The sequence below is a fragment of the Pteropus vampyrus genome, unplaced genomic scaffold, assembly GCF_000151845.1.
Source record: "Pteropus vampyrus isolate Shadow unplaced genomic scaffold, Pvam_2.0 Scaffold123, whole genome shotgun sequence".
NCBI classification, from domain to species: domain Eukaryota; kingdom Metazoa; phylum Chordata; class Mammalia; order Chiroptera; family Pteropodidae; genus Pteropus; species Pteropus vampyrus.
The window spans coordinates 284,400-299,196 of NW_011888904.1; the positions used below are offsets into that span (position 1 = coordinate 284,400).

At 39.6% G+C, this 14,797-nt stretch overlaps 1 protein-coding gene across 1 annotated transcript in view; it reads right to left on the bottom strand.

Moving 5' to 3' along the window:
- Positions 1-2,847: 2,847 nt before the first annotated feature.
- The window catches only part of GNE (glucosamine (UDP-N-acetyl)-2-epimerase/N-acetylmannosamine kinase), a 31,935-nt gene continuing 19,985 nt past the window's right edge, over positions 2,848-14,797 (bottom strand). Inside the window, exons 6-12 of the mRNA XM_023534228.1 lie at positions 13,135-13,295; positions 12,163-12,373; positions 10,311-10,440; positions 9,722-9,943; positions 7,818-8,000; positions 5,612-5,728; positions 2,848-5,013 (exon numbers count right to left, since the gene is read on the bottom strand). Coding sequence (XP_023389996.1) covers positions 4,778-5,013; positions 5,612-5,728; positions 7,818-8,000; positions 9,722-9,943; positions 10,311-10,440; positions 12,163-12,373; positions 13,135-13,295 — 1,260 coding nt within the window. The 3' untranslated portion in view covers positions 2,848-4,777. The remainder of the gene's footprint in view (positions 5,014-5,611; positions 5,729-7,817; positions 8,001-9,721; positions 9,944-10,310; positions 10,441-12,162; positions 12,374-13,134; positions 13,296-14,797) is intronic.

Consider the following 14,797-nt stretch of genomic DNA (forward strand, 5'->3'; position numbering starts at 1 on the left):
TCTCTTAAGGGTGGATGTGGCAGTTATGTCAGTAAAGTCTCTGATATTCCTCAGATCAAGAGGACTGGATAATATGACAAAAGTAATGCTCTGTGACTTCCAAGGCTGTCATAAAAGGCAGAGCAGCTGGTTTGTTGAAATATGCAAGCCAGTAGTACTGGAGCCACCATGTAAAAAACTACCACCCTGAAGCTGCCATGCTGTGAGGAAGCCCAAAGCAGCCCAGGTGGAGAGACCCTGAAACTACAAGCAGAGAGAGATGCCTGGCCTGTCTCTAACATTCCAGCCTCCTGCTATTCCAGCTCCAGCCCCTGTCTAACTGTAAGTGCATTACCAAGTAGAGCCTTTCCCTAATTCCTGACCTACAGAAACCATGAGAGAATGTGATTACTGTTTAAGCCTCTTGGATTCTGATGTGGTTTGTTACACAGCAGTAGTAACTTGGGATTGTTTCTAAAGCCTACATTACTCACATGGGGCTTCATAAAAAGGAGAGAATTGGTCCCAGGGACTTGCTGAGTACTCAGCATTTAATTTCAAACCTCTTCCTTGGGGCTACTTTGCTTTTTATGTCAAATTTTAAATGTTTTTCAACATAGTACTGGAAGTTCTAGCTAGAACAGTTAGGCAAGAAAAAGAAATTAAAAGGCATCCAAATTAGAAGGGAAAACTAAAACTCAACTATTTGCAGGTGACATGATATTATATATAGTATACCCTAAAGACTCTGCCAAAACACGTAATTTGGTAAAGTTGCAAGACACAAAATCAATGTACAGAAATGGTTTCTGTACACTAATAGCGAACTATCAGAAGAAAACAATCCCATTTACAACTGTATCAAAAAGAATAAAATATCGAAGAATAAATTTAACCAAGGAGGTAAAAGACTAAAAACTACCAGAGATTGGTGAAAGAAACTGAGGATGACACAAATAAATGGAAAGATACCCTGTGTGTTCATGGACTGGAAGAATTAATATTATTAAAATGTCCATACTACCCAAAGCATTCTACAGATTTAATACAATTCCTATCAAAATTCCAATGGCACTTTTCACAGAAATAGAACAATTCTAAAATTTATATGGAACCACAAAAGACCCTGAATACCCAAAACAATCTTGAGAAAGAACAAAAAAGCTGGAGACATCATGTTCGCTGATTTCAAACTATATTTACAAATCTATAATTATCAAAAGAGCGTGGTATTGGCATAAAAACAGACGCATCTATCAATGGGATAACCCAGAAGTAAACTCACACATATTTGACCAGTCAATATACGGCAGAGGAGCCAAGAATATACAATCAAGAATAGTCTCTTCAATAAATCGTGTTGGGAAAACTGGACCACTATTTTACACCATGCACAAAAATTAACTCAAAATGGATTAATGACTTGAATTTAAGAACTGAAACCATAGAACTCCTAGAAGACAGGCAGCAAGCTCCTTGACATCTGTCAATGCTTTTTGGATTTGAAACCAAAAGCAAAGGCTGCAAAAGTAAAACTGAACAAGTGGGACTGCATCAAACTTAAAAGCTTCCACACAGTAAAGGAAACCATTAATAAAATGAAAAGGCATCCTATTGAATGGGAAAAAATACTTGCAAATCATTTATCTGATAAAGGGTTAATATCTAAAAAATATAAAGAACTCATACAACTTAATAGCAAAAGACAATCATTAAAAAATGGGCAGAAGATCTGAATAGACATTTTTCCAGAGAGTACATACGGATGTCCAACAGGTACATGAAAAGACGCTCAACATCACTTAATCATCAGGGAAGTGCAAATCAAAACCAAAGTGAGACACCACCTCACACCTGTTAGAGTGGCTGTTATTAAAAAGACGACAAGTATTGGCAGGGATGTGAAGAAAAGAGAACCCTCAGGCACGGTTGGTGGGAATGTAAATTGGTGCAGCCAATATGGAAAAGAGTATAGCAATAACTCATTAAAAATAGATCATAAGACCTAGCGATTTCACTCCTGGGTATTTATCTGAAGAAAACAAAAACACTAATTGGAAAAGATTTATGTTCACTGTATCATTATTTAAAATAGCCAAGACAGAAACAACCTAAGTCCACCGACACATAAATGCATAAAGAAATAATATTCCACACAATGGACTATTAAGCCATAAAAAAATGAAATCTTGCTATCTGTGACAATATGGATAGACCCTGAGGGCATTATACTAAGTGAAATAAGTCAGAAATACAAATACCATATGATCTCACCACTTTGTGAAGTCTTTAAAAAACAACAAACCAAGCTCATAGATACAAAGAATAGATTTGTGGTTGCCAGAGGTGGGGGGGGGGTGGTTAAAATGGTGAAGAGTCAAAAGGTATATATTTCTAGTTATGAATAAATCATAGGGATGTCATGTACAGCATGGCGACAATAGTTACTACTGTATTGGATATTTGAAAGTTGCTAAGAATAGATCTTAAAAGTTCTCATCACAAGAAAAATTCTATAACTGATATGTTAACTACTAGTGATTTACTGTGGTGTTCACGATATATTTTTAAATGTTATATAACAATGCTTTCTGTTGTCAATTTTTTTTTTCTTTTAGTTAAGTAATCCATTTTAGATGCCCTAAAGAAGTTTATATGACCTTCAAAAAGTAAGCAATGCAACAATATAAATCTCTTCTTGGAAAGGAAATGCTTTTCGCTAATGAGTTAAGAACAAAGCAAATTACAAAAGTGCTAGGATTTCCACAAGGAAATACATTTATTTTTTCTTTAGAATTGGGCTCAAAACTGCAACAAAAATATTTACAATTAAAATAAATTAAGATGTGATTATTAACTAGGTTAGAATTATGTTGGAATATATTAGCCTATGAGTTTAATAAAAACTAAGATTTTGATTTAGATTCGGTATCATCCTTCATATATTTGGGTAGCAATGCAATTGTCTGGTGTATAGAATGGTTACAGATTACACCAAGGAACAACTGACACCCCTTCACAGTATACCATCTTGCCCCAGACACTGATGGCTGAGCAGACTAGCCTCCTTCCCAGGAATCACTGGAATGTTTCAACAATAACCAGGACTTGGAGATTATTTCAGGGCTGGCAGAATTCTAGAAATCAGCCAACATATCTTTTCATATTAACCCACCAGGAAGGAAGTAGTTGATTCCTTCATTTCATTTTATATGCTAATACTGAAATAATATGTTGTAGAAAGCTTCAGGTTTTCCTAAAATAATAAAACAATCTGAAAAACATATGTATATGTTTTAGATCATCCAAAAGTACTTATAAAAGCTATTACTAGTCCAAACTATACCAGCAAAACTTAGCCTAAAGGAATATCTGATTAAATCCACTGTTTAGAGATAGTGTCAAGGATAAATCAAGTTATTACTAATGAGATATTCTTATTAAAGCTTATTTGGTAGCTTGCAGTAAGTAAATCAGAATATATTTGCATTTTGAAAGTTTCTGATATAAGAGGTTGTAGGCTTAGCAGAAAACTACAGCGGGACCTGGGATCAAACCCTGTCTCTAAGACTCACTAGCCTATAGCTTTAGGTATGTTTAAACACTAAGGCTTAGTTTGGGGTTCTACAAAATGGGAATTAAAACATCTACATCACAGATTGTGAGAATTCAGAATGTTAGTTCAGAGTCTGACACAGTAGGCACTTAATAAATGGTGACTATTAGTATTTCTTCCAGCTTGTAATTGACAGCAAGAATCTTGTCCTTTCTTTGTGCCTTGACGGCATGGAATCTTATTTAGCCAGAATTCAGATTCACAGATGTGGGCTCTAGATATCACAAACCTCACCTTAAAAGACACTCCAGAGTCATATTCGACATAGTATGAAAAGCTACTGAAGGGAGAGGTGTCTGCTTGCCAGCAGCAAAGATGCTTTTGGGACTATTAATCTCCTTTCAGAGGGTATAAGTCCTAGTGGCTTCTCAGTTGTTCTTAAGAATATAAGGATAAGGTCATTAAAGCCAGTGTAATTCAGATCCCTGGTCTAAAGTTGCTCAAGGTTCTAAGAGGAATAAGTAATGGCGGGGGCGGGGAGGCAGGGTGGGTGGTGACAGATATATTAATATCATGATAGTGGTAATGGTTTCGCAGGTATATACATATATTGAAGTTTATCAAACTTTTAAAAAGAGCTCAATAAAGCTGTTTTTTAAAAAGTTTACTTAAACCTTTCGTGGTAAGATTTCCTTCTGTTCCTTGACTGGATCCCTTTCTATGATCTCAGTTCAGGGTCAGAGGAGGAAGGATTAATAATCCAGGTCACATCCCAAGGAAGGCCTGCAAGTCTGAGCGGTACATATAGAAAGCAGAGGCCTAAGGCTTCATCTTCTATTGTTGCTCCTTTTGGCACAGAAAACTGGCTAGGGTTATAGGGTTTGAGCTGAAATGACCCCAGAAAGGGCAGCATCTACAGAAATGGTTGGGAAAGGCGACTTTGGAAGAGAAATTAAAAAGCAAAAACTGCTCTGCCAAAGTCACCTGCAAAATAGCAAATTTAAATACCAAATTCGTTGTTTTGTTTTGTTTTTTAATGCCTATAGTACCTGGTCTTCCTAGGTGGTCTCCCATCTAACTAGACCCGACCTTCCTTAGTTTCTGAGATCAGATGAGATCGGGCATGTTCAGGGTGGCATGGCCGTAGATCCAAACTCGCTTTTTAAGAAATGTTCATTTAAAAGACAGGCTGATTGCATTGAGGAGCTCTCGCGTCTTGGTCCATGTCCACGACTGAGAGGCCTAGTAGATCCTGCGAGTTGTGTAGTCCAGAACCATGCTGGCGGCACCAAGCAGGGCAGGATCCACCAAATCCGAAACCACCACATCCACATCCTGAACTGAAGACAAGGCTTGCTGGCGGATGACGTCTTTGACAATGTGGATGTAGTGACTGGCTAGGACTCCAGAGAGGATCACAAGGGAAGGGTTCATAGTGTGGAGGATGTTCACAACCCCAAGACCCAAAGCCGTTCCAGCTAGAGGAAAACAGAAAACATTTTATGAAGAGAGCCACACCAAAAACGCCCAAGAGGAAAGTGGAAAAGAGCCAGCAGCCAGGAATAGTTAGTATATTCATACTATGCAATGGGAAGCAGTACTTTTAAAGCTGTTCATGATTTATTCTTAATATGAGAAAATGAACATGGGATACTTTGAAATGAAAAAACCTGAGTATAAATTTGTATATACCATACTAAATGATCTCAACTATATATGACTTCAACTATGTAGAAAAATAAGCTGGAAGGAAATGTTAATAGTTGATATCTCTGAACAGTAAAACTTAAAGTGACACTTTTTTTTTACTCTCCTATTTCTCTAAATTTCCTATAAAATGAACAAGTAGTTTCTTCATAGTTATAAAATTAAACAAAAAAAAAAACTCTGCATAAATAAGGTGATACTGCTAAATACCTTGAAAGCAATTTCCTTTTCTCTCTCAGTAAGTTGGAAAAATACTTCTGAACAGCCACTCCAGAGGGCTGGTCCTGAGAGGAGTTGCGTATTTGAGGGAGCCCGGGACAGCCTGAAGGCCCGCCTCCTGCACTAGAGCTGCCAGGAGCCGACACTCACCTGTTCTCAAGATGCTCTGGGCCTTTGCATTGCCAAGTTTTGCAGCTTGGATGAGATGGAGTGCACCCACGGCCTCGTCTTTTGGCACTGACATCCCTTCTACCAAGAGTAGGTCTTCTGTTCGAGCAGAGGTAAGAGGAAGCGGTCATTAATGAGCTGTGGCAGCCCTGTTAGGCGGCCACGGTTACAACTGCTGGTGGGCAGTGGGCCCCAAATGGGAAGACTATCTTCTTTTCACATTTGCAAAGCTTTTTATCATTCATGAACATCCATATACATTCTCCAGAGACCTTTGCTGCCCTCTTGCTGCCTGGTTATACATCACTCAGGACACCCCTAAATGGAATATCCTCAACTCTGACCAGAGTCTCCTACACACCCGATTCCCTCACTTCTCACTTCCATATGAAGCAGGGTCCTTGAAGTGTTTTTGCTTCCAAATTATCAGACTTCTCTGTCTACATTCATCTTCCTTATCCAACCCGAATGCCATGTGGCATTACTTGCCAGTGCCCCACATTCTATGGCAGGAAGGTGCATCACCTAAGGAAGAAACACGGACCTGCGTTCAGTTGCCAGTTCTGACATCACTAGCTCCTTCGCTCCTTCGTTCCCTCCCTTTGGGCCCTCTGCTTGGGCTTTGTATTCATCTCTTCTCCCTCTTTAGGGGCCTTACTGTAGGGAGCACCCTTTCTCTACTGCATTCTCAACTTCTGCTTCCATTCTCACTGTTTCCTTCCCACTGGCACATCTCACAAATCCCATGTCCTCAAAGCACTTCTTCCCTCTTACTCCGTGTAGTTAGGCTTCTGCCCCCACTATTTGGCTAAACTTCTTTAAGATGTGCATTTGCCCCACCCCCCAAGGAGGCGGGGAATCTTACTCTTTGTACAGACAGACATAAACAGATAATCAACATATCTGTGGTATTAAAGTTTCATGGGGTTAAATGATTAGGAAAAAAACATCTAAACAGGTTCCTTGTGGGGGGTTGTGATAAAAAACGAGGCTGAAGAATAAACACTTTTCAGGGCTTCAAATGATGTCCTCATGGCTAAAGCCACTGAACTTTTCTGATTTTCTCTTACTCATAAGCAGCACTTGACATGACTGACTATAACCTCACTGAAACACTCCCTTTTTGGCTTCTGTGGCTTTACCCTTTCCTGGTTTTCTGCCCTGCCCTCAAATGCTGATGTTTTGCTGGATTCCATTTTTGACTCTTGCCCCATTCTCATTCACAGGTTTAACTACCCTTTAATGCTGACGATTCACAAATCCTTACCTCATCTCCCCTGAGCATCAGACCCCTATAGTCAGCTGCTTCCTATGCATTTCCACCTGGATGTCCCATTGGCACCCAGCCATTACCTGCTGCCAAAACCTGTTCCTCCTCTTATAGTCCCAACCTCAACCTGTCCATCTGGAAAACAAAGTCACCCTAGAACTGTCCCACTTAAAGCCATTCTCCATTCAACTACTACCCAACCCCAGAAAACAAAAAGTTATAGTTTAGTGAAGAATCTAAAAATTTTCAGTGGCTTCTCCATTAGCTGCTGGTGGTCTTGGCTTACCTCTTGCTACACTTGTACTTCCTGGCCCAATACGCACCAATACCACTGTTCTCCATGCTTGAAAGCATTCCCTTGCTTATCTAAATTTGTCTCACTAATTCTGTTTACCCTCTGACTCTCAACACCCCCAGAGGGAATGCTGGTGTCCTTATATGCACCTACATTCCTTGGCTGTCATTCTCATTGGACCTGACACACCATATTACATTAAATGACTCCCTCATGCATTAGACTAGAAACCACCCTCATTTTTATAACATGTCCAGAAACAGCTTTAATTCAAAATAGACCTTTCAGAGTTAAAAACTGTATGTTCATCTATTTAATTCGTCATTAAAAGTGTCGTAAGTTCCCACGCTGTGCTAGGGGCTGAGAAAACAAAAATAGAAGAACTCTTCCCTGCTATCCTGGAGTTCAAGGGCCCTGCCCATCTCTGCCACCGGAGAGGAAGCATGTTAGTGTGGGTCAGGACCAAGAAGACTCTGGAGCTTCAGTATGAGAGAGCCTACTTTTCCTCTAGGAGGTGAAAAGGTTAAAAGTTCTGGCTTTAGTGTTCAGCTCTCTTTGGAATATCTACTTTAAAGTAGTTGTCTACCATTTGGCTATTTAATTCCTCAGGAAAAGACACCAACCATCATGCAGCTTTTTTGCTTCCCTTTGCAAGGCCATTCCAGAGGCATAGGCTTCAATACACCCATGGCTTCCACAGGAACAGTCAGGCCCGTCCAGAGAGACAACAAGGTGGCCAAGTTCTGCCGCACAGAAGGAGCTTCCATGGATCAGTTCATGCTGATGGATGATTCCCCCGCCAATTCCTATAATGAGAGACAACAACCACTGGGATGACTCTTCACTTGAAACAGAAACTGATACTGCAACGCCTCAGCTGTTGAGCAAAGCTTTGGAATGTGACGTTATATATAATGCCACTTTCCTAGATAGCTGAAACTTACTAAGTCCCAAAACGTTACTTGGAATCATTTTGGGTGGAAATCATTTTAGCAGATCTTCTGATACCTTGTTTCGCATGAGCTTGGCTCACTTATGATTTTGGCCATAGCTGTAGCAGACAGTTCTGTGCAAGCTTAGACCCACCCTGTGATGACAGATACCTCCTCAAGAACACACTGCCCACTGTTCTCGCCAAGGCCTTCTCCAACACTAAAGTGAGAGCTCTGTCAGCCATGCAAGCACAGCATTCAGAGGCAACCCTCAACCGGGGCACGACAGGAGCCAACAGATCCAAGTAGACAATTCTGGGTGGTATTCTGCAGGCTTCCTGGGAGGTTCTGGTAGATTTCAGCCCCCACTGCCTCAAGGCAACTTCGATAATGTGTCCCCTACTGGCTCTCCTCCTGCTCAGTTCCATTCCTCCCACTCAGTCACTCCTGCTTCTCAGGAATGCCTCCAGAATAAAATACCCACAACTAAATCTTGTCTCGGGCTCTGCTTTTGGGGGTAATTTTTCTAAGGTATCATACACCACCTGCTTTCTTAAACAGAGAATATGAAATATGATTTTTCCTCTTTTTAATGCCATGTCTAAAACTATGATTCAGTAATTATGATTATCAATGATTGTTTTGTTAAGGAGTTTAGGAGTTACTAAGGAAAAAAAGGCTTTCTGCCTTAGAAGGCTCTGCTTTTTAGAGCTGTCCTGCCATCTATTACTTCTTGTGGCAGTTACTCCTCAACCTCTATCCCTGTATCTTGCAGCTTATTAACCGCCTTGAGATAGGAAATGATAGCCAAGGTTGTTAAAATTGTGTCTGAGATTAAGGGAAGTACATGAGCTGAAGTGCATATGCTTCAAGGGAAGGTAGTATAAGGTAAAGTTTGGAACTCTGGAAACTAACCAAAAGTTTGTAACAACCAGGGGAATGCTTAATATAAAAAAAAACAAAAACAAAAACCCTAAATGTTAGAGAGCTTTCTGGCTTTTTCTGGACCTATCATCCCCTCCCCTCACAAACTGGCAGTGGCCTTGCATAGCCCACATTCCCAGTACAGATGTCAGTACTGGAGGGAGCTGAATGAACCTTATTCTCAAAAAACTGTGGTGGTTGGTTCTGACCTGCTTGGTGGATTCTGGAGGACCAGCTCAAAGGGCCTGCCTTTGAACTGAACCTACCTCAGAACTCTCCCAGGGCTCAGGGGGTTACCCAGGGGGTATTTGTCAAAAACAATTTAAAGGCAAAATGTGTTTATTATTCTTTGCTTAGGGTAATGGATAACAGTTGGGGCAAACAACATACTAATCAAAAAGATGTGGAGGAAAAGCTAGGGAATGAGAAGCTTTGGGGAATAAGGGCTTTGAATAGCTCTGACAAGTTCCTGAGAATTTAGAAGGCTACATGCATGCTCAGGGCCGAGCACAGGCTCAGAAAAGACCTGGGCAGACCCTCAGTGACCTGTGTGGCTCACCTTCAAGCACTACTGAAGTAGGCTAAAGCAGAGTTGTAAACTGGCTGAGGGTAACAGGTGTGCCCCAGCACAAACTCTAGTTCCTGAAACAACCTTCTCTTATTCCTCTTACCTGTGCCTGTAATCAGTGTCACAAAGTTTTCCAAGCCCTTTCCTTGGCCAAATTTCCTTTCCGCCATGGCGGCACAGTTGCCATCATTGTCTACCCACACGGGGAGATGCAAAGTGTCAGATAGGGGCGTCCTGAGGTCCACAGAGTTCCATTCTTGAATCAGTTTGGTTGAATGCAGCACAATTCCTTCCCGAGGATTTACACGGCCACCTGTGGAAATACCTGAGCTCCACCACAAACACAAGGAAAGATAATCCTAATTAGCAACCTTAGAGAAGTGTGTCAACTTTCTGGGCTTGGAGCACAAATTAATTCACCCAAGATCTTTTAAGACAAACATTACCAAGGCCTGCAAGGAAATGTCAAGCAATTCTGAGCTAAATCTGTAGATTCCCAGATTTATAGACCACTAACACTTCTCCCAAAATGCATGTTGGTGTCCTGGAAAGACCCCTGGCTTGGGACCAACAGACAGGACCTAGAGCCATCTATATACAGGAGAGCGACCTGATGTTCAGTCATGCATTAGAACTCAGTTAATTTTGTACATACAATGAACATTTCTTGGATATATAATTCACAATCTTACCTACTCCCAAAATTCTGCAGTTCAGTTTTACAGCTTCTGCTGCAGCTTCTACACACATCTGTAGGATTAAATTAATCCTTTCTTCATAGGTTTTAGGATTGAACTGAGTATACTTCTTAACTATTTCACCCTAAAAGAGAAATAAACGAAATCTGTCTCAATAGTCTTAGCTAAGGAGCATACACAGTGAATCTTTTGACCTTTTTCATGATAAATCAGACATTGCCTAGGACAGTACTACAGATTTAGATGACTGCTTCAGAAGGGAGCCACCGTGGCTTAAGCCAGCCTTAGGATATACCCAAGTAATTTCCTGGGAAGCCATCTGGACATATGGCTGTTGAAGCAATGACAACTCCAGAGCCAACCGGATGGGCCCCTCTCTTAAGCATAAGGTGAATACTGGCTAATCTGAATCTTCATTAAAAGGTCATATTTTACTTTCAGGTTGATGGAATTTCCTTGCTTAAATACTGAGGCAACTAAATAATTATCCTAAGTAGTTAAACTTTAATCAGTTCAATTTTGAAAGAGCTGATGTTTCAAAAATACTTAGCACTCCACATACAGGACATTTTTCAAGTCTTTATATTTTACAGTAAAGTTTTATAATTTTCTTTATATAGATCACATAGTTTTCTGGTTTACATTATTCTTCGAAGTTGTTCTACATAGGATCTTTTTCTATTGTTATTAATGGGTTTTTATTCTTTTACAGGTGTTAAAGCCATTACTAAATGATTGCCATTAAAAATAAACCTAAAGTAAAAAAAAATAAATCTAAAGCTGTGTTTCTCAACCTTCACTGTGCATCAAAATCATGCAGGCAGCTTTGAACAAATATTGATGCCTGGCTGGACCCCCAGATTTAATCAGTCTGGGGTAGGAGCCCAGGTAGCTGTATATTTTTTAAAGCTTCCAGGAATATTATTGTGCAATCAGAGTTGACAAACACATAAGGGAAAATTCAAATCTTTGCCCACAATTTCATATAAGTAGAAAGTTATTGATATTTATATATTTATCATACTATCTAGCAATTTTACTCAGTTGTCTTACTAATTCTGTAAGGCTGCTGGTTTATTCACATTGCCTATAAATAATAGTTTTTTTTATCTATCCTGTCCACAGTCTCTATTTTTTGTTTGTCCTGTGCTTTATTCCCTTCATAACTTCCAGAATTATATTTAATAATGTTATAGAAAACATCCTTTTCCTCTTGATTTTAATAGAATTTCACCATTACAAAGGGTGTTGGCCATTGATATGCAATATATCATCTTTATGTTGAGAAAATACTCTATTAATACTTTTCTGGTAGGTTTATTCTTTGTTAAGTCATTAGAGATCATTTTATCATGGACAGTTTCGCGTTTTTATGAAGGTGTTCTTCACCTCTGTCAACACTGTGGTAATGGTTTAATTAAGGGACTGAAGGAGTGCTGTACTCTACACAAAATCATATTCTCGAAGAGATGCATTCCCCTCACCATTTGCAGACATCCTCCCTGGGTAGTAAGTAATCAGCATACTCCATACTCCAAGCTGTTACCAAGCCCAGAATTTAAGGTCTCCTGGGTAGTAAAAGCCCTTTCTGGTGCCTAAGGGGTCTCCCACTGTCCACTCAGCTCTACTAACTTGGATTCCCTGAGTTTACTTTGAAATGTTAATGATTAGTAAAACAGTGAGACAAATGTTATAATGGATCCAAAAGTCAATATTTTGGGCAAATGATTACAAGCTCTCATGTATGTTTCTAGTCCTATCTTCCAACCACACTTTAAAAAAGTCAATTACTCATATGAGTAATTTTCAAGCCTTAATAAAGTTAAAACCTTAGGAGTTCTTTTACCTTCATGCCGACTATTGCAACTCGCAGGTTCGTGCCACCGAGATCAACAGCCAGGGCACTCAGAGTTTCGAGAATATGGTCAATATCTTGAGAGATATTCTCCTTCACGGGAGGAAAGCAGAATTTCTTTTGTAGTGGCTCTTGAAGATCAATAGATTTGAGAAACTTCAAAATCCTTGGAACAGCATTTCCGTCCCCATATATCTTTGAACTGCAATATCCAAAACATCAATTAAATTAAATGCTTCTCTCATACATGTTAAATGATGTTGAGGACATGGTATTAATGGAATCTGAGACTTGAGGAAATAGTTTGTGCTTCTGCTTTTTAAAATAACATCTGGATCTCTTCAGCAACCCAGTAACTAAGTAGCTTCATATTACTAATACGATGTCTAATTCCATTGTTGACTGAAATACAAGTATTTCCAGCCTGAGATACCATTAAAAAAATGCCTATATCATCAAAGAAAAAGTATCTTTGTTAAGCCAATTTCAGAATATAATATAGTCTGAGACAATGAATTTTTTTTTTTTTTAATTCTTATTTTTTAGCTCTACATTCGCCAGGGGGAAAGTTATTTTTAGGAAAAAAATTCAAATACAGAAAAATCTCATGAATTCGAAATAGAAAGGAGAGCAGTCTAAATTAAAATGCTGAACTAGACTATTTTTAAAGAAAATCAGTTACATTATTTTCTAATCCTTATGTAAATTCAAAGTAGGCTAAAGAAGTATTTCCTAGCAGAAGTACTTTGCCAATTAACTGAAACAAACGAAAACATTATTCTTCAAAACGCTTAGTAGAGTAATAGGGGGTATATTAGTAAGCCCTGTCTTACTAGCAGCTAGGGACCCCTAGGGATGGAGAATGAGAGCTCTGTTAGGATCATTAAACAGTGATCACAGCTTAAAAAATGGTGCCCAAGGCAGCTCCCCTTTGAAATCTTTTTTTAAACAGTATCTACTCACCAAGGGTACTGTTTACCAAACTGAAGGTGCAGTGCTTGCAATATTTTGTCTTGTGTATCAGCATCCCGGACATGAAGGACATTCTCTCCTGGTAAATCCAGTGACACAGTAAAAGGATTCCAAATTGGGAATACCCAAAGAAGAAAGAAATTAGCAGTGTGTCATGCTCATAATTAGCCCTGAAACCCAGAGGACTTCATGTAAGTTGTCTTCTTTTAGAGAGATATCAGCTTTTCTACTTTATACCTTTTAAAGCACTCTCGGCAAGATATCAAATACTTAAGGGCATTAGGGTCCTTTATTCCCAAAGAGAATAAATCAAGTTTTTGTATGTTTATTAAAATAAGGTGGATTAATCTAGTACCCACTTGTCACTCATCTAGTCATTTAGCATATCCACTCTTTCAATCTGCTCTGCCTTCTACTCAGCCAGTTGTTTGATCAGCTGGTCAGGCCAGCTTGGTCAGTTAGCCAATTATCTAGTCAGCCGTTCAGGCAGTCACTTTCTCTCCATATATTTTCTGACCGATATGAAGGAGTAAATACAGTGAACTTGCTGTGTTTTTCAATAGACTTAGCTAAGAAAAGGAGAAGAGCAGAAGAGGGTGGCTGGAGAGAAGTGTGGGGTCAAGGAAGGTGTGGGTGGTCTTCTATTGTTTTTACGATATGAGAGGCCAGGGAATGTTTAAATGATGAGGAAGCTAAAGATACATGGAAGAAAGAGGATGACTGATAGGTCCCCGAGAAAGGCAGGAGGGGTGATTTAGAACATAGAGGGCTAAACAGTAAACAAGCAAGAAGACCCCATTCCTCACACCCTCCAATGAAAAAAAGAAGGAAAGGATGGATGGGCATGTTTACATAAGTGTGGAGGGAGAAAGTACAGAGAGATTGCTTTTAACAGAAGACCACATTGCCAAATCCGGTGTTCAATTCTCAGCAGCATTCAACAACCCCTCCTGGAAATACTTTTCTGGGAGTTAATGATATTACACTCCTCTGACCTCACTAGCAGGTCTTTTTCAGTTTTCCTTGATGGGCCTTCTTCTCCTCACCAGAATTCTAAATATTGCAGAGCTCCAGAGGTTGGTCCTGCACTCCATTCTCTTTCCTACTTACATGTTCCTTCTGGGTAATCTCATTTAGTCCCTTGGTTTTAAATACCATCTCTGGCAGAGTGTACCATTATCCTCAATATACTTTCTCTGGACTAGTAACAGAAATCTTAGCCATGGCATCTGTTTACCCAGCTAGAGTATATTCTTCAGCTTCCCTTGCAGCTAGACGTGGCCATGTGACTACATTCTGAAAGGATGTATGAAGAAATATTTGTAACTTCAGGCCATTAGAGAACTCATAATTCCACCCTCTCCCAAATCTGCTCTTCCCTCAGTGTCCCCCATGTCGAGAAAGAGTATCTCCAATGCTTAATTCAAAAATCTAAGAGTTATTATTGATTCCTTTCTTCCTTCCACTACTCGCATCCAAGCATCGGCAAGTACTATAACAAACCCCAAATCTAAATTTTCTCCATCTCTAATACTACCTCATAGTCTAAGACACTATCATCTCTCATATGAACTGAAATAACCTCTTAACTGGTCTCCCAGCTTCTACTCCTGCCCCACCACATTCCATTCTCCATAGAGCAGCCAGAGTGATC